Source organism: Gigantopelta aegis, chromosome 6 (assembly GCF_016097555.1).
Source record: "Gigantopelta aegis isolate Gae_Host chromosome 6, Gae_host_genome, whole genome shotgun sequence".
NCBI classification, from domain to species: domain Eukaryota; kingdom Metazoa; phylum Mollusca; class Gastropoda; order Neomphalida; family Peltospiridae; genus Gigantopelta; species Gigantopelta aegis.
This window is the reverse complement of record NC_054704.1, coordinates 28,005,642-28,026,800: the sequence shown is the minus strand read 5'-3', so window position 1 is coordinate 28,026,800 and position 21,159 is coordinate 28,005,642. Positions and strand designations below refer to the sequence as shown.

Genomic DNA, 21,159 nt, shown 5'->3' with positions numbered 1-21,159 from the left:
CGTGATCGTGTCTTTTGTTTTAACCTTTGTGCTTATCAATAAAACGAAAGTAGGATATAATCAGAAGACTATTTTTGGCGAGCACGCGCGCTTCCTCGAAAAGAAAAAATATTACGAATATTTCATAATACAGAGTGTACTATACCAAATAAAATCCCATAGGCGACGATGTTAACGTTTGTGTTTAAAAACATTATATGCAATGCATCAACCAAACTATGACCCAAAATATTAGTACTGCAACCCCTACCTCAAAGTATTAACTGAAGAAATGGTACCTTTCATGGCTCATTTTCGGTATAACCAGATGTTTTTACAACACCCTAGTTTCGCACAAAATTTGAGTATTTTGTTTTACAGGTACCCCATACATGTTTCAGGCACAAGGCTACTCAACACAGTGATATTAGATGATATAAAATTGCATATATTTTTGCCCAGATGAAACTAATCTTTTTTACGACCAACACACTCACATTTATTATCAATCAGGACTTGTGATTTTAACTTCTCTATCAAAGGTTCCGTGCACCTCGAACTTCGACCAAGCCGGACGTTATTTGGTTTAGTACTACCTACAGGCTGAGGCGTATTTACCATACACGCAGTGTTTCTACTCGGTTGAAATATTCTTCTTGTGTTTCTAGGAGTTAGGCAATTGTCCCCAAGCTGTGAGTATATATAACATAATATTTATCTCAGGTAGGCCTATCTTCTTCTGATAGAAACAGGACAGGACTTGAAGACCCCAACCAAATCTAGCTGTCTTGCCTAAAATGCGGAACGCGGGACTGACCTTTTTTACTTTCTGGAGGCCACAACCATTGGCAGATCCAGAAAAGCCATTTAGGCGGTGGGGGGATGGGGTCAGTGACATGAGATGGAATGCCAAGGGAACTTTAGGGGAGGTTTGGAGGGGGGTCGTAAAAATGAAAATTAATATATAATAAAATTATAACTATCACAAAATTTAGGGGGGACCATAGATCCGCCTCTGATAACCTGAAATCCAAGGGTACTAAAACTACTTAAGAGAATTGTAGAAAACAAATTGTGATAGTGTTAATTATCAACACACACACACACACACACACACACACACACACACACACACACACACACACACACACACACGCACCCAGTGCTGGAGCAAAACCTCAAATTCGAGCAAACATTTTACAGATATTCGGGCAAAATGTAACCTGAACACTTTTTACCATTTATTTCCATTTATTCTATGCTCTAAATTAGTTGTAATCCATGTAAAACTGCGTAGAGATTCGATTTAACCCTATATAGCTGTTTGGTAGTAATGCTAACATGAATACATGTTGTTATCCAGATTCGGACATTTCCGTTTAATTCTTTAACCGCTTAGCTATTCCTGTGTCTGGCTGATGTTCCATTGTTGTGAAAATTATATTTGGTTAACAAGTCCTGGTACGTTGCCTGTGAGTTGGCTAAACTGACTACCTTCTCCGGACACTCCACCTATCAAGAAGTCAAATACTCCTCCACCCAACCTCGGAAATCATAGACATTTTCCAATAGTATACCATTCTGTGCTGAACTCTCTTTGCCAGCTCAACTCTTACTGCTTGAGTGGCCTTCAGCACCATTGATTTACCACTGACATTGACCATGCATACCTTTGCTCGTCCCCCCTCCCGCATGATGAAATGTGTGTGGCATGGAATGATCACTAACAACGACATATTCTTCATGAAAGACTCCACCATGAACTAACAATGCACCTAAACCGAGCAACCGAGTCCGGTGGTAAGCCAACCTCTTCCAAACTGTCACATTTGCCACTCCAGACGACTATCCGACTGGCCCGAAAACTATTGAGATAATTTATTCTCCTATGGTCAACATACCTTTGTACAAGTCTAATGGCGTCCAGCAAGCTCTAAAATATAGAGGACCAACAACATATCCTCCTTGATGGGCGCCACGTACACCTAACTCTCAGAGTTCCAACCAACCAAGGTCAATCGGACCTGGGCAACAACTCACGACCTGCCATATATAGTGACTGAATGGTCAAAATTGAGTTCAACTTTCAACCTTTCCCATATTTTATTCTCTTACAGAATAATTTCTTCCCCTGGTTCTACTGTGGTCTCCACCCACTCTACCTGTACTGGTAACAAGGATATTGGGCGAATACTCATTGGTTTAGGCTTGATAATTGGTGTACACAGTCCGCAGAACTATCTACCTCTAAACGTACAGCACTCTTCAACACCCCCCCCCCCACCCACCCCCAGGACAAACCTGAGGCAGCCCACATCCCATAGACGGGGATGTCCAACCTTCTATTTACCTACATCTACCGTCAGCATCAGAGATAGTACCCACAACTGAGCTACCCCTGATATCTCCCATTACCACATCAAAGGTTTCACCTGCCCTGTTGTTCTATCAATGTATCTTTGACCCCTGTTGAAACTAATATCTCCTCAGCCACCTCACATGTCGCAGTGACACGACTGAACACGACTACCAGACATGATCAAAACGTTCTAAGCCTCAATCTGAAGGGTCAGTCCTACAGCTGTAATTTTAAAATTATTTTAAGTGTAATTTAAAGGTACGAAAATTGTATAATTTTTTTAGGTTCTTGTTGGGTTGTTTTGTTATTAATTGTATATGTTTGCTGTTTTACATCCTCGTGGACATGAATACTGAAAACATACAAAAATCAAACACAATGATGTTATTGATTTTTTCCATAACATTTGAGAAATCATGCCAACGTGTACCATTACCAGTATCCTTTGTATTCCACAGTCAAGCCGTTGGCTGCAGAATTCCGATCCCCGTCGGTGGGCCCATTGGGCTAGTTCTCGTTCCAGCCAGTGCATCAAGATTGGTATATCAAAGGTCGTGGCATATGCTGCCCTATCTGTCGGATGGTGCATATAAAAGATACCTTGCTACAAATGGAAACGTGTAGCGGGTTTCTTCTCTAAGACTATATCACAAAATTACAAAATGTGCTCTAGTAGTGTCGTTAAACAAAACAAACTTTAACTTTATCTGTTGAAGATGACCCCGGGTCTGGCAGGTCTTGGACATCAATAAGCCAGACAAATGCTGAGGTCGTGGAGCGCATTGTAATGGAAGAGTGACGGGTGACAAACAGTAGACATTCTGAGGAGTAAGGGGGATATTAGGGACAGCTCAGTAGTGGGTGGTGTCCATGATGTTGCAATAGCTACAGATGGTAAATGTAGGGATAGAGGAGGTTACACATCACAGTCTACAGGATGCAGGCCCCCCTAAGGTTTGTCCGAGAAAGGGGAGGGGGGGGGGGGGGAGACAGAAACTGGAGATTCAGAGGAAGAGTTCTACGGATTCAATTGTGTGCACCAATCATCTGGCCTAAACCAGTGATAATTGGCCACATATCCGCGGTGCGTGTACTGGGTGCTGGGTTGAATCCAGAGTAGATAGCAGATAATATATGGTGTCGAAAGTAAAACAAAAGACCATTCAGTCAATATGGCGGGTCATGAATTGCGAATGGAGCGGGACCAATGACGACCCCGTCCGCTTGACCTTGGGTAAGAGGGTCTTTGAGAGTCAGATGTACATATCTCACCCCCATCAAGGACAATATATTATGGGTCTCAATTTTTATTACTTGTGGAGCGACATTAGACTTGCACAAGGTTATGTTGACCAAAGGAGAGCAAGTTATCTCAATAGTTGTAGTGGAAAAAGTGACCGTGGCGGAAGAGGTTACCACCGTATTCGATTGTTCGGTTTAGTGATTGGCCCCTGGTTGAGTTCATGAAGGCGCCTGACATGTGTAACACGTCGTTATAAGTGATCATGCTATGCCACATATATTTCATGCCGCTGGGGATCGAGCGACAATATATGTGGTCAACATCGGTAGTGATGTAGTGGTGCTGAAGGCCGGCTAGTTAGTTTGTCAAATAGTTGAACTGGTAAAGAGTGTTTAGCACATGTCAGTATGTCGGAAAATAGTCCATGTTTTCTGAGTTTGGATGATAGTGAGGAGTAGGGTGGTGGGTGGTGGTGCGAATTCTTATTAGACCTGTCTCAAAGATCAAGAGTTGAGTTGAGCCCCAATAACAATTTGATTTTAGCGAGTTCACCACAGTTGAACAGTAGACAGATACAGGGATATCAAGGCCCGTCAAGGAGCGGATGCGGCAAGCATCACATGTTGGTGGATCAGGAGACCTACTTAAAAAAACAAATGAGGTTTTTTTTGTGATTCTGTATGGGCTTATGTTTAAACTGCTAACACTGAAGCTGTTTTAGAGGAAAGTTTAGTTCCTTGGTATAGTAATTAATACAGACTGGATGGAAATGAGACCGGATATATAGTTCGTGAAAAAAGGAGGATCATTTATCGACACTTGTACAAATGAAATAACCCATTATCTGTGGGTTTGTTTTTGTTTTTAAAAACGCGGGTAAACTGTACACCAAATCATCTTACAAATATAATTATGCTATACCAGTCATGCGTTTGTTAATTAAGATTTTTTTTTTTTTTAAAGCAACGCATCAACCCCGTCCAGGCACTGATATATAGCATGCATGGCATCCAATTATAGGAAATTGTTTTCACGTGACATTTAAATAATATTTTATTATTATTAAGCTTTTTTTTTCTTTCAAAGAATCACCGTTGCATTGTTGTTGTTTTTTTTGGCTCTATAATCTAATGTGCACTGCGTGATATGTACACTAAATGAAATTATGTTTATTTATTGGGGTGGGTAATAGCATTTTCACAAATGTCACATATACTACCAGTCAGGACACAAAAATCACCTTAAGTTCATAAAGTGGTTATGCACTTAAGGTGGTCATAGGGCTAAGATCTCTTTGTGGAACGGGGCCCAGAGTTGCAGTTGCTTTTACTCCGTACATAGTTCATTGTACACCTCGAACCTTTAAACGCAAGTCCCTAATTCGGCACAGAGCAACCATAAGAATTACGGAACTCAGCTGTGTTCAGGCTATTACTGCGTATAATTAGTGCAATGTTTTGTTTAACATTTATATAAGTGTAGGAAATAACAGGACATTTAAACAAAGGTTAGGCAGGGCTGAAGTATGCATTATATGACTCTAGGCTTTGTGCATACAGCCCACGAACCTCGTATTAGTGAAGATACAAGATGGTTTTAAAAAGTAGCTGTACTGGGACCTGTGCTGATTGGAATTCTGGTACTAAATATCAGTGATGGCATAGATGGTGTTGTGAATCAGTGGGAATTGTATTATCAATCATCAGTTATAATCAGTTTGCCCTAACCGATAACGTTTTAATTTTACAATCGGGTAGAATTATATTAACGTAAGAAAGATTTGAATTATAAGGGCCATGCACCGTTGCTAAGTTTACCTTTAATACTATTTTCAATGTCCGTTTTCGTTATGTACACATGGAAACAAACCCTTGAAAGTTGAGGTCGTATGGTGCCTATACAATTTATTGAAATAGTAACGTGCTATAATACAAGCAATTCATATATTAAATGTTGTGCCGTTAACAAGTTAATGAACAGTTAGATGTCTGGGACCAGTTGTTCACAACGTAGTTAAATTAACCCTGAGTTAGTCTAAAAGTTTCCTTTCAATTATTTTTGCACAAATACAAAATAAACATTAGATTTGGTTATGTATGGATACCTTTGGTTGTTTAAATTAAGCTTCAACACTATGTCTTCAGTTATTATTTGTATTGATTTTGAAATTTTGTTTACCACTGGATAAGCTAACTAATGTTTGACCAACCGGCCCCTGAAAGTTTAAGTTTAGTTGAGCTGACACTGTATTTACGTGCTTATATAACACTAAGTTTTCAAAGAAAATAAATGATAGTAAAAAACCCAACCCCAAAACCTGAACCATATTTTGGAACGTTTACCGTCTTCCACCACTTACTAACTGCCGAATGTTTTTATTCGTAGGTTCGTGTGCTACCATTCTTTACAACAATGGATTCAGCAAGGAAGGAACATGACGAGTACCTAACGTTAATTAGTGAGGGGGTCTGTTCAAAATGTGATTCACGGAATCTGGGTACCGGACGAGAAGCTGCCAGACAACACATGGGAACGAAACATCTGAATTATCATTGCCCGCAGTGCAATAAAGGGCTTTTTCTTCAACGGGCATTAACTCAGCATATTGCAAGTCACAATAAGAAAAAAAAAAAAGAAAAAAGCCAGGGCAGAAAACACTACATCCACAAGCCATAATAAATGTGAAGTCTGTGGAAAGTCATGTCGCAATGCATCCGGTCTGATTCAACATATGCACGACAAGAAGCATAACACTAGCTCAGCAGTCACAAGCAGAGCAGCAATTTTCCCCGGTTTTCAGACCAATCACATTAGTACAGCAGACGCCTACAGAGCAACACTTTTTGGTATTTACACCGATCACACTAGCGCAGCAGCCACCGGCAGAGCAATGACCGACTCGTGGCATGTTGACATCCTGAAAGGAAGTCGAAAAGGAGAAAATCTTGATGACTTCATGAAAAGGAAGGTCTTCCCCGATGAAGAGTACAAGAGAAAAAGTAAACAACTCGTGAATTATCTAACGAAATTCGTTCAGCACAATATTCCATTCAGCGTCAAAAAAATGTTTGTTGTAAGTATACAGAGTATGTTATCGTTACATCATCCTTTTACGAAAGATTTGTCGAGTTAGACAACGGTTATTGAGGCCGTTGATTGACGACCGCAAAAACCGTGGTCTAACTAGACGATTCTTGAGTGATGAATGAGGTAACTATCTTGTACTACGCCCCCATGACTTCACTATGATAGTGAAGACATTTTATAATTTAATTTTAGCGGACACATTTCACCTTGCTTCTAGAATCGGGGTGGGGTGGAGTGGAGTAGAGTAGTATACTTTTCATGAGTGAGATGAGGCTGGGGATGAACATACATGTATATGCGGGCCCGAACCTCCGTGGGAGGGGGGTGAGGGAGTGTTTGGGGGACATGCTTCCGAGAACATTTTGAATATCAGGTGTTAAAATACGCCATTTGAAGTATTCTGAACAGAGTAACAGAGAAAAGTGGGTGGTGTGCTATGACCTCTGCAGCCTCTTGCTATAAGCGTCCTTTTTAACGCTGCTATCTCCCTCAATACTGGAGATGCCCTTTTTTAAATGTTGCAGTCGATTAGTAATGTAATGAAAAATGAAGCGAACCTATTTAATAATATTTAAGTTGTGGTTTTTTTTATTATTGTTTTTTTTTTACAGATTTATATTGTAACTTTATTACTAATGTTAGTGAAAATTTAACTTTTTAAAACAATGTTCTAATTTACTTACTGCTGAACTAAAGGTGACCTGTTGGCATAACTTTCTTCGTATAGGCTAGAAGGCATTAAAATGCTGTGCCAGACCATACACTAAAATTTTAAATTCCACAATTAAGAGCCTTCTTAATTTATTGCAATAATATTTTACACCGTAATGTAAATCAATAATTACGAAAATGCCCCATAAAATATTTAAAAATCACTCCCGTAAAACACTGCCGGAAAGGACCGAGTAAAATTCTCAGTGAAAACATTTGCCCGTAAATAGCCATGACGTCATGAAGGGAACTCGCTTCACAGAAACCTACCACCAGATGACTGACAGCGACTGCCAGGCGATTCTTCTTTCGATGGTGAATAGTGTAGTGATGACGACTGGACTAATATTTATGCAACACAACAAATAATGCCTTATCAGTTTGAAACTGGAACGTCATCCGCAGAACCATCGGCCTGACAGATGACGATGAAAATGTTCGTGGGAGACAGCTCACCACTGAATGACAAGTTTTATTCTTGTTTTGTACTTTAGCTTTTTGTGCGAATTATTTTGCTACACCGTATGTTCTAGTACTTGTGATGTAATAGAAAAGGCGATAAATAACACTTGAATTTTAAGAAATAAACAAAAATGACTTAATAGTCCATCCCATCCTCCTATAAAGATGGGTTTAAAAAAAAAAAAGAAAAAAAAAAGTGTTTTGGAAATAACAAAACAATACTGTTTTTGTGTGCAATTTTAAAAACAATCGGCTCAGAAATAAATAGCTTGTAGTAAATTCTTTTACAATAAATGGCACCATTCAGCTCCATATGGGTCCAAAAATAAAGTCTCAAAAGTTATATTTTTCTGATAGAATGTTTAAAAGTTTGTAAGTCCAACGTTTGTTCAGCAAGTATCACTGATGAAAAAGGTATGACTCTTTTTCATCTGCCAACAAAGGGTTATTAAAGACACTACACTAGTACTATAACACCATGACAAATAAAAATAAAAAAACCCTACAAAAACACAAACTAAATCAATGTTTATTTACTTCTTTTAATGTATTCCAACAAATTAATAGTGTAATAATCGTTGTAAAACTTAAATATTTTATATTTGCCATGAATTTACTATTATGGTATGCCATATCCATAAAATATTATATATTAGCATACCATACCTAACCTAACACAACTGAGGTGTAGCACAGTATTAAACACAAATCACCTCATGTGCTTTCCAAATTTATAAATAAATTTAATGCAGTGCCAGACCCAGAAGACCAGGGTGGTGCTAGGGGCTGGGGTTTGGGGGTGGGGTGTTACATTTGTAATGCGAAAAACCAAAGGGCTATTGTTCGGACTCGTATGGGTTCAACCACTTTTTCATCCCGCAGACACAGCCCTGAATGTTCAAAATACGATAGCATTGCTTGGTCAATAACATCATTATTTCGATCTATGACTGCACGTGCTATTGTAGGAATGTGTAAACCCCGTAAAATACAAGTTAGGTAGGGTATATAAATTCATTGAAAATGTATTGGTCGACATTCTTTTTTTTGTTATTTGAGGAAAAATATGGGTAAATCGAAAAACACTTCAGTTGATGTAAAATCGTGTATTAAGAACGTTTTCGATTATTTTGAAGATGAATATCAGCGCGGTAGACCTAGGTATGCTTCTTATCGAATTGTCGATCGAGTTTCCGCTGCACTTAAAGTTTCGGTTTCAACAATAAAAAGAACTGTGAAAAATCTAAGCTCTACGAATCCAAGCACAGAAATCACTGTTAAAAAACGCGACCGAAAACTCATCGATTTATTTGATAAAGATGTTATTAGACGACGAGTATACAGATTTTATAGAGAGGGCGAATTACCTACATTACATAAGATTAACGTGGCTTTAAAGGAGGAATGTGGAATCAACATATCAATATCAACTTTACGAAGAACACTCCATGACATCGATTTTAAATACCAACATATGTCTACAACCGGAAAAGTGATTTTTGAGGACGCCAATATATCAGACAGGAGACTGTCCTATCTCCATGAAATATCCAGTTTACGAGAACAGGGGTATTTAATAGTGTATCAAGATGAGACCTGCGTGAATGTCAAACACACAACATCCCACCACTGGACAGATATCCACCCGGGCACAAGTACCGCCAATCACCTGCCGAAATCAGACGCTGCTGATCGAGTTCCTAAACTCTGTTCGGTGACTGGGAAGGGAAAAAGACTTATTATTTGTCATGCTGGCTGTGATAAATATGGATTGATAGATGGCTGTGAATTGATCTTTGAGGCTAAAAAAACAGACGGAGACTATCATGGTGAGATGAATCATGAAAATTTCATCAAATGGTTTGAAGAACAACTTATGCCTTCTCTACCAGAACCTTCTGTTATCGTCATGGATAACGCAAGCTACCACAACAAATTAACTGAGATTACACGATGTCCTGCACTAAACGCTAAAAAGGAAGAAATTCAGTCGTGGCTACAAAATAAAAATATACCTTTTGAGAGTAACATGACAAAGCCAGTTCTTTATGAACTTGTGAAAAGTAACAAATGTGCAAAGCAATTTGTTACTGATGATATTGCTGAACGCCATGGGCACTTGTGTCTAAGACTGCCGCCAAGACATTCTGAACTCAATCCGATAGAACTGATCTGGAGTCAATTCAAAGGGCACATAGCTCGTCATAATGATGGTAAAATGACCACGGTGCGGAGAGAACTTGCACATGCATTGAACTCTGTCACACCTACACACTTCTCTGACGCAGTTAAACATGTAATAAAGATCGAAGAAGATTTTAGAAAACAAAATAGTTTTATAAGAAATAAAATACCCCCTGTGATAGTCCCCCTTAACGAAGATAGTGATGACGAAATGAGTTTGTCGACTGATTAAGTTATTTCTCTATACCCATCAGGAGTATTACTTTAATGTATGCATGAACTCTTTAACACCAAAAACAATTTATTTCCATATCATTCACTATCAAACAACCTAACAACCTATAAACTAATCGACTAGAAATGCATATAGACTACACATACATACGAGAGAAATGTTTATTTAACGACACACTCGACGCATTTGATATACGTTTATGTGGCGTCAGACAAAACGGTTAAGGAGCATTATGACAGTGAGAAAGAAACTCGCTACCGCCACATGGGCCACTGTTTCCGATAAGCAATTTTGATAAGCAATAAGGGACGTTTTATATGCACCATCCCATAGACAGGATAGCACATACCACAGCCTTTATACATCAGTTGTGGTGCACAGGCTGGAATTAGACACAACCCAATGGGTCCACCATGTGGGATCGATCAGTCGACTACCATGAGCGAACGCTTTACCTCTGAGCTACGTCCCGCTCCATATACAAAAGAAGCCTTAAGTGGGGTTGGGGTTGTGCAGAGGGTCACACCTCCACCAATCGCATGCATACCATATTCTTCTCTCTCTCTCCCTATAACCATATAACCATAGATTAAAATATGTTGAGTGCGTCGTTACATAAATGACGTCTCTCTCTCTCTCTCTCTCTCTCTCTCTCTCTCTCTCTCTCTCTCTCTCTCTCTCTCTCTCTCTCTCTCTCTCTCTCTCTGTCTGTCTGTCTCCCTTCAGCGCGCGCGCTTGTGTATTCCACAATATAATTATAATATTTGATACATATTTTTTTTTCAAACTGAGGTTTTGTCACTTGAACTCCCCACCTGAATCCGCGCCTGCTTCATGTTTACAGATATTTTCTTAAATATAGGTCATACTACGATTTGTGCGGATAGGACGATAGAACCGAGCATTAGTTTGAAACGCACTATAGAATGATGCTTTTGATATGCAAATGACCGTAGTTATTTATAGGCGAAATAACGTGCATTCAAACGACACAGAGATTTTTAAAAAGTGGAATTAAGTCAACTTCGTGCATTTTATATGATGATTTGTATATAAAACCTGTTGGGGTTTGGGTTTGTTTTCATGTAAATGCAAAGAAAACAAATATCGAATAGGAAATAAACGTAACATTTGCAAAAAACTTTGGGTCTAAATAATTGAACAGGATAATAGTTGTACTTTTATTTTCAGAGGTGAATGCTGGATGAAAATAACAATTACAAATTGAGCTATATTATTTATGTTTGTTCTTATTTTAATATGGTGTAGCCTTACAAAATAAAATATCAGAAAATTTAAGTAAATATTTTGGTATGTTTTTCTAAGGTATCTAAATTTATAATGATGCTTTTTAAAAGGTTACGGACACTGCAGTTACAGACATTACAAATCCACGTTCAGTGTGTATGATTTTCAAATCCTTCAGCGACTTCACCTTTCTATTCCTTTGCATAGTGTTTCCGTACATCTGAGTTGTAAACCTCAAATGGATGTAGAATTATTTTTATAAAGTCAAATATTATTAGATGGTTACGGACACTACAGATTTTTTAAAACAAACCTATAAGTTGCCTTGATTTTGTTAATTTTTTGTAACATAAAAAATATTACACTTTTTCATAAATACTAATTATTTGTGAGAAAATTCAGTGCAACATGATTTAATTTCATTTGAATTTTAAAAACTTAATGTCCATATAGCATAAGGTATATACTGTATTTTAATAAAGCATAACGAACTGGTACATTTTCATAAAATTGCAATAACTTTTGAAACTGATTGAATTGTCTGCAAACCGCTGTTATTTTAACAAACAAAAAAACACCATATTCATTACATTTTTACAACAAAGGGATGATCTTAGTGAAAATTAAAATGGAAATAAATAACAACAAAAAATACACTATTTTGACCCACTAAATGACTACGTGTGCAATTTGTATTGAAATAAGAGACCTGAAATACTCTACACAAATAGGTGCGACCCATATTCACCAACACAAAACAAATAGTGATGTGCTAGGCATTGTAGGATAGTATAACATACCGAATCATGGTTTACAACTAGATTGTTTTTAACCGTACATCTTTCTCTTTCGCTTGAAACGTTTTAAGGGTTTAATAAACCGTTTCACAAGATAATATGATGCACTAAACCAGTATTCGTCTAATGAACTGTGTATCGACACTGTACTGTATATGCCAGTTACGGTCGTTAATAAAATAAGAAAACAATAACTGGACATTATAAGCATTTTGAGATAAAACAAGAAGTTTTAAAAATATGTGCATTAGTTAGTGTAACAAAAATCGACGGAGTATATAAAACTGTATTAATATGTAACTGGTTATGTAAGTATTATACTATTATTAGATATGTGACCATTAAAACTGCCTTCGCGAATGACTAAAAATCTGTTCTCCTCAAACGAACATGCATTCTTGTTTTTTTGGATATTTTCAGGAATATGTTTCTTGCAATATGATTTTTTTTTTTTAAATACATGCCTCAAACAGGTGGCAGCTTAATACTTATGTTCAGTTATTCAAAATTCCAAATGAGTGAAACTGTCAAAACATCCCCAGTTTTTAACTAATTGTTTTTACGATTAACCACAATTCTTACATTTTTATCTAGGGTGGATCGCAAGGGAAAAAAATAGATGTGTTGGATAATGCAGATGTTGATTTGGTCATGTACATTAATGACTACGACACAATGGAAGAGTTCCGAAACAACTTGGATGATGTCCTACAGAATCTGGAACAACATATACAGAAGGATTTGAACTGGGCAGAAAACGTGAAAGTTATCGACAGAACACACCACGCTGTACAGTTCGAGGTGAAACTGAAAGGATATGATCATCCAATCAACGTGGATCTCTTACCAGCAATAGATCTTCCAGAAAAAGGTAGTTCAGTTGAATGTTATATTCATGTATGTGTGTGCGTGTGTGCGTATGTGCGTGTGCGCGCGTGTGTATGTATGTGCTTCTTGTTGAGAGTGTGAGTGAGTGAGAGTGTGTATGTGTGCCTTCTCCAGATCCTCTATAGCAACATTATTTTCGGAAAATACTTTATATTTTATTTATTATTATACAGAGGACACATTTAAAAAAGAATACAGAGGAAACAGAATGCACATTATCACTTTTTTGACAGTTGTTAACTTTCAAGAAACTTAATTTGTTTGATTTTAATTGTGTACAAAATACAGGGAAAAGGAAGGAAGGAAATGTTTTATTTAACGACGCTCTCAGCACATTTTATTTACTGTTATATGGCGTCGAACATATGGTTAAGGACCACACAGATATTGAGGGAGGAAACCCGCTGTCGCCACTTCATGGGCTACTCTTTTTGATTTGCAGTATTTTTGTCTGTCCGTCCGTCCATCCGTCCGTCCCCCCCCCATTTCTCTCTCTCTCTCTCTCTCTCTCTCTCTCTCTCTCTCTCTCTCTCTCTCTCTCTCTCTCTCTCTCTCTCTCTCTCTCTCTCTCTCTCATATTATTAGCTAATTTCATTAATACCTTGATATATGTGTTAAAATCGCTCCAAGGAATGCCATAGTACACATGAATTTTTAAATTCTTCGACCCAATGTTTCTGAATAATTGTACGGGTGAGATGATAAAGGACACATTTGCACAATCACTACAATAAATTGAATGATGCTATGTCTTTAATGCATATATTATGCTATAGCACCAATGTATATTGATGTAAACGTTCTTTTTGCTTAGGCTAAAGATCTTGGATTGACCCGGGGACAATTACGTCGTTCTGTATAACAGGAATATTTTGAATGTTTTCTGTTTAGTTTGAGGTATTTTAAAAATGTATATAAACAGGAATAATTATATTTCAAAGAGCATAATTAAAGCACATTACGTTATAAACAAACGTTATTAAAGTAAATGCTTAGAACATAATAATTGAGTTACAAGTACTTATAAAATGTATGTCCCTTATCAATAAAAAATGATTTCACAAGAGACATAAACTTGATTCATTAATGGTATCTGAATTACAATTTCAGCGCACAGTGCCAAAGAAATGTTTAATGACATGAAATCACTGACTCCTGACAAACAGAAATTCTTTTCTGTATGCACATCAGAAAAGCAAACACAATTTGCAAGAGAAGCGCCAAAACAATTAAAGGAATTGACTCGACTTGTAAAGTACTGGAAAAAGGTTTGCACAAATTCTATATTGATCTAAGATGGATAACTTTATATTACAGCTAACATGTATTCTATACATTTGTAGTTATGTTTTTAATCGAAAACAGTCGGTCAAAACGTGTTTTAGTTAAAAATATTAGTAGCAAAAATGTGAAAAAAAATGCACTTTTAAAAATATAACGGATATCGTCAAACGTATACGCTTGATTCGTTTGTGCCGCCATAGCTCTAGGTTGTGTTAATGTTAACTTTTTGATTTCGTCTCAAAAAATTAGTGCAGTTTTTTTGATCGTATTATCGACAGATATTGGTGATTTTTATACCGTTGTTTGCATACTAGTAACATTATGTATTAGGTTTAAATGAAATTATAAAGTCGTTTTCACTTTTATTTAGTGTAAAGGCATGAATAAATATGATTTCGTGAAAAAAGAGGGGGGGGGGGGGTGTGTGTTTAAAATTGTATTAAGCCAGCGTAGTGAAACCAACAGTGCGGCGTCATATATGCACCAAACGTAATTGGATTTTCTGTTATATATGCTTAAATAATAAAAATATTCCAGGGAATGTAGTTTAAAAAAACGTAAACTATATAATAATATTAGTAGTATATACGTTTTGAATCTTGGTTTGAATGTTAACTTTTTGATTAAAACAGTGCTGTTTTGCACGTAATAGATATTGGTTTTTATACCATTGCAACCGTATGAATTAGGTAAATGATTATGTTTTGTATTTAGTGTGTATGATGTGAAAAGAGGTTTATTGTACTTTCAACACAGTCAGCACAATCAGTGTTTTGTTTTAACTTATTTAGCTGATGTCGTGTACTTTGGTATCAATTATCATATATATATATATATATATATATATATAATATAATATATGAGTATTGGTAACTTGATCACAGTGCAAATATGTTCCTAATAGAGTTACTGAACTTCTTGTATATTTTCAGACTGAAAATGTTCCCGGCAAATCATATTTCTTTGAGCTGTTCATTAGACATTTGTGGGAAACCGAATGGGGTAAACCTCAAATCTTCTCCATGGAGGAAAAGTTCAAAGATGTCATTAGGAACCTGAAGACCACGCGCAGTATGAGAATAATATGGCCGGAGCTGTATGATGCTGAAAAATACACGACTGTGCCGTAAGTATAGACTGTACTATTGAAAACGTTCTAGGTTGCAATGTACCAAATCAAGCGATTCCCAGGTCAAAGTTCAAATCTTTACGGAGTAAATCTTTAATGTAACTGCAGCTGTGATTGGTGGATGTATGTGACAGTGATTATCTGTGTAAATACTATGACATATACCCTATTGGGTCATCAGGTTTTATTACATGAATAATTATTACATCAGTGACATTTTGTACTTGTGTGTCAATACCTGTACCTGGTGTGTCAATACAAACTGCAACTGGCATTTTATGCATTTCCGAGGGTTGCTACTGTAAAGTTCCTATAACTTTTTACAACGATATGTGACAACAGAGTTTTGTTGAGTGATTACCAATGGAAGGCACCACACTGTATGAATGCATACTGGCTCAGTGGTTTGCAATATTGCTTCTGTTACTTGTCTTAAAGTGACAGACCCTAGTTTTTAAACACTACGGCGTATTGTTCACTATTAGAGTAATTTTAGATAATTGTAATCAGACAATATTTACATTTTATTATTTAGATTACTAGTATTCATTTTCGAACATCCGAAGTGTCTCTGGTCATCCTGGTGTTTGAAATGCCACGAAATGCATTTTTCATAATTTAAAAATCGCACGTACCTCTAAGATGAGCTCAAGTTTATTTTAGAGAGTATTTCTCCTATTTCAACGTTGCAGACTCTTGTTTCACTATGTTGTAATTTTATCGAGATGTGTGGCAGGTTAGTAGATTAACCAAACTTAGTGTCCATTTTCATGGGCTGAAACTAGGGTCTGCGACTTTTAAGAACTGTTATTTTGGTCCTCGGTAGGAATGTATTTGGTCTAATGGAACCTCAAGCCATATAATACACGAGGTTATAATTTAAAAAAAAATCCAAATAAAAATGGAACGTGGTGAAACGTTACTAAATATACCGATAAATGTTCACTTCACTCATTTTTATCAAACGTCGCACCTTTCTTCTGGGATGGGAGAAGCCAGAGGATTTAACTCGAAGAAATCACTAAATGTAGGTAGTCAAAAAGTCAATATAAAAATAATTAGGTGGGTAACACGAACCATAATATATATAAAATTACAGTATACAAAATAGAACTGATACATATTGATAATATAAACATATACAAATAAAATAGAAGGGTTTCATACACATTTATATTATATATTTGTAAATCAATTCTATATTAATAGTTTACGTCTGAAAGCAATTCTATATAGTTTGCAATATAATCTACTGATAAAATAATTTTGAAACATAAATACACATAACACTTTATACCACTAGTTTTGTCCAACGATTTCATTTTCCTCCAAAGTTGATTGCTCTGTGTGGGAAATATACTTGTCTATGTGATAATACATTTTCAGACTATTTTAGAATCCAGTTGAAGTATTAAATTAATAATATTATCCTTTTTAGAGAATAATTAGGATTACTTAAAATAATTGTTTGTGCATTTATTTGGAGTCTGGTTTTAATTTTTAAGAATACCCAGTTAATAACAGAATTCCAGAATCAGTGAACGTGTTTACATGACCAAAAAGGTCCATTAAATCTTCAAGAAACATATGGCAAAATTCACATTTATTGTAACTTTTTAACTATATTACCAAGTGTTTATTTATAAAAAATAAACTTGTACTGAAAGTAACAAAGCCTGCGTCCGTAGTTAGCTTGAAAGGGAGAATTACATTTCCCCACCATTTGTCACGTAACTCTATACTAAAAATATATTTAGATGTATGTTCGTTTATAGTCCATGGACCAGAGCTGAAATTGGTATCACCTAGGTGGGAAAAGTCTCATTTAAAAAAAAAAAGCCCTATGTCTGTAGTTAATAAATTGATGTAATGGATATCACCCCATAAACATAGTAAGGCGAGGACAATTGTTTAAACAATATTTTGGGTTGGGGAAAACAAAATGTATCATTACTTTGAAACCAATGAACATAGTCACACAAATTACCACCCAAAATGCAATAAACGTGCTTATTATTGATTTTAATATATTAATTATACCAAATTGGTAAATTTAGTACTTTTTTATTGTCACTTTTTTTATTGTCACTTGTGTAATTCAAACCCTAATGGTAACAATATCGTATAAATAACACATTCCCAACATTACTGAATTGAGAGGGATGTTGCACGATGATGTTAGAATACCAACCCACCGTTCGCAATCTCTACATGTTTATCTACCGGCATTTACAGCAACACGAATGGTGTTGGCTCGCATTACTAATGCAAAATGGAAGTGATCCACTTTAACCGGCCTCGGTGGCGTCGTGGCAGGCCATCGGTCTACAGGCTGGTAGGTACTGGGTTCGGATCCCAGTCGAGGCATGGGATTTTTAATCCAGATACCGACTCCAAACCCTGAGTGAGTGCTCCGCAAGGCTCAATGGGTAGGTGTAACCCACTTGCACCGACCAGTGATCCATAACTGGTTCAACAAAGGCCATGGTTTGTGCTATCCTGCCTGTGGGAAGCGCAAATAAAAGATCCCTTGCTGCCAATCGGAAGAGTAGCCCATGTAGTGGCGACAGCGGGTTTCCTCTCAAAATCTGTGTGGTCCTTAACCATGTCTGACGCCATATAACCGTAAATAAAATGTGTTGAGTGCGTCGTTAAATAAAACACTTCTTTGATCCACTTTAAATCAGATTAATACCAGCAGTGGATTCCGTTTATTGAATAATAAACTACAGTGTTTTAAAAATATTTTTTATAAACATAACCACATACTTGTTAAACGTGATACATTGCTAGTTAAAGGTATAGTGACCATACTTTGGGTGCAATTACTGTACAGAAATCATATTTCAAAATGGCGACGAATTTGATAATAAAAAAGTGTTTTAATCTACATTATTACTAGGTTACAACACACATTATTCTTCATTTTATAGGGAACGTCCTGTAATGCTGGATCCTATGAACCCTTTCCAAAACGTGGCGCCATCTGGGACGGATGTTGATGGCATAATAGAAAAAGCAACCAGCCTTCAGTGACGAATGTAACCCGAGCCCAGACAGTGACTCGCCAGCTTTTACGAATGTTTTTTATAGCACCCTTCAAAATATCATGGGGGTTGTTTAGGTGGGGGGAATGGAAAGTAATTTTGTCCGATATACTGGCAACCCGTCAACATTGCTCAAATTTACATAAAAATCTTTTGGCAGAGCATAAAAATGTGGTCTCCACTTCTTTTGTCAGTCATGATCTTTTAATTACTTCGCTACATTTGTATTACAAATTTGGCCAACTTCAAACTTACCCCTCCCCCTTCTACTCGGTACTCAATCGCTGGAGAAGTCAGAAGCTGTGTCCAGAGTGGACGTGTTTGAACCTTGAACATGTTAATGATTTACATTTGGACGGACGAGTGTGGTCTGGCAATGTTAAGGAGTGTGTACTTTTGCATGTTGTACACTTGTCGGGCGACGTATTTTGTAGACATGTACTTTGAGTATTATATTTATTACAATATATCCTGGCGTCATATATTTTCGATACGATAAGCAAAAAAATTAAATATAATAAAAACAATACTTCGTACATACATTACTACTTTACCTTTCTCAAGTCACATTAGTTTATTATAAACAAACAGTGATCATTTCCCATGAACGCCAAGTTTTCCTCCAAAAAACCTAGCTGCTAAGTTGTACAGGTGTTTCCGCTATATTTTCACAAACATCATATGTTTTCGATAGTTTCATTGGCTGTCCATTTTTGTCCTTGTTATGACAGTGAAGCGTTTATACTCCGTGCAATAATTTACATCAAAATCTTCATTTAAAAAAAAAATCATACAATGTTTGTAACTTGTGAAAAATATTGAATAATCTTCAGCCCAATAGTGTTCAATGAAAACATATTTACATTATGTTTTCGTCATAGGCTAATGTCTAATCCTCTTGTTATACGTATCAACGACACCAAAAAATTAGATTGTCACCTTAAGTACTCTGACAGAGGTACAGAACTATATATTTTCAAAAAATCTAATTCCACCAAACCACCTTTATTTGTAGTAAATGTAAATGCACATGTAAACATGCCCTCACCAGAAATTACCGAAAAGAATGTTGTTGTGAATGACATAAGAGGTAACCCAACCAGCCTTCCATAAATGTTATTGTTCAGTGTAATGATCACGTGGTATATCGTCTAACTTTGGCAGGTCAGATGTCAGTGTTGCAGACGATAACTTTGCAGGGATTCGTGATACCTGGATTTCGCTATGTGAGGCATTTCATTACTACCAAAATATTGCATTACGAAAAAATGATAACATGCACACTATTTATGGTATTATAATTAAAACATAAAGTTGGCAGCTTGACTTGAAGCATTTTTAATATTTTGAGGAAAAAGACACTTCGTTGTTTATGTTCAGGCTGATAGTGACGTAATATATCGCATAATCTCGAGATACATGCAGTTACAAACAAAGTATCGAAAACATATGTCGATCGAAATTGTATGACTGTACAATATAATATAATATATACTGGTGTTTAGCACGCATAGTAGAATAAATATAACTGAACTAGGAGGTGGAGGGCTGCGCAGAAATATATAAAAAATAATATTGTTAACAACAATCTGCATAATAGCGGTCCGGAAGCATGTTACTCTTAAAGCGTATACAATTATAGATCATATCTGTAATATGTAATTATCTTTTAAAAGTTTATAAGAAAAATATTACACTGACCCTCTTAGTGCAAGGTGGCTCCGATGACCCATTGTAGGTTAATGCATAATTATACTATTGTTTCCTTTAAGTATTTATTCCTTTGCATGTTACGTTAGTACACAGGTTTAATCATTAAAGGGAATACCTTGGGTTTGTAGCTAAATGGTTGTCAGCCAAACTTAGTATCCTTGGTCCAGTTGGTCAAACATTAGTTAGCTTAACCAGTGGTTAACAAAATGTTTTGAAAACAAAATACTAAATTTAAACAAATCAAACTGAATAGATATGTTAAATGTTGATTTAGAACAACCTAAAGTAACCACATACAACCAAATCCTAACTGTAATATGTAATTATTAAAAAAAAAAGTCTGTAAGAAAAATATTACACTGACCAAAGGTTAGCTTAACCGTGTTTTGAACAACTGGACCCTGTTGTATAATGTAATATAAATATTAAACTGTTTATGTAGTATATAATGATGCATAATATAATAAATGTATTCAGTTCAATTTATAAATTAAAGAAAAGAAGTAAAAATTTAATTCCATTTTATTATAACACTGTATGACACATTAAAAACTCTTCATAGTCCTAGAAAGTATTGTATTACTAGATCGTTTAATATTTACTATCTTGATGTCAATAGGAAATACAAATGTTTTAAAACGTTTGGGTATCTGTATTACAAAATCATTAACGTTGAGATAAGAAGCAATTGATGTACACTAAGCTGATTCATTTGTGTAGATGTAGATACTGACATTATAGTATTTAATATGTTCCAAAAGCGTAAAAGCCTTCTTAACTAAATACATATTTA

At 36.2% G+C, this 21,159-nt stretch overlaps 1 protein-coding gene across 1 annotated transcript; it reads left to right on the top strand.

Moving 5' to 3' along the window:
- The first annotated feature begins 582 nt into the window (after positions 1–582).
- On the top strand, positions 583–19,858 carry LOC121374932 (2'-5'-oligoadenylate synthase 2-like). Its single transcript, XM_041502071.1, has 6 exons — positions 583–671; positions 5,967–6,654; positions 12,900–13,176; positions 14,304–14,461; positions 15,410–15,603; positions 18,540–19,858. The coding sequence occupies exons 2-6, from the start codon at positions 6,313–6,315 to the stop codon at positions 18,640–18,642; spliced, it is 1,074 nt and encodes a 357-aa protein (XP_041358005.1). The 5' UTR covers positions 583–671; positions 5,967–6,312; the 3' UTR covers positions 18,643–19,858.
- Positions 19,859–21,159: the final 1,301 nt, after the last annotated feature.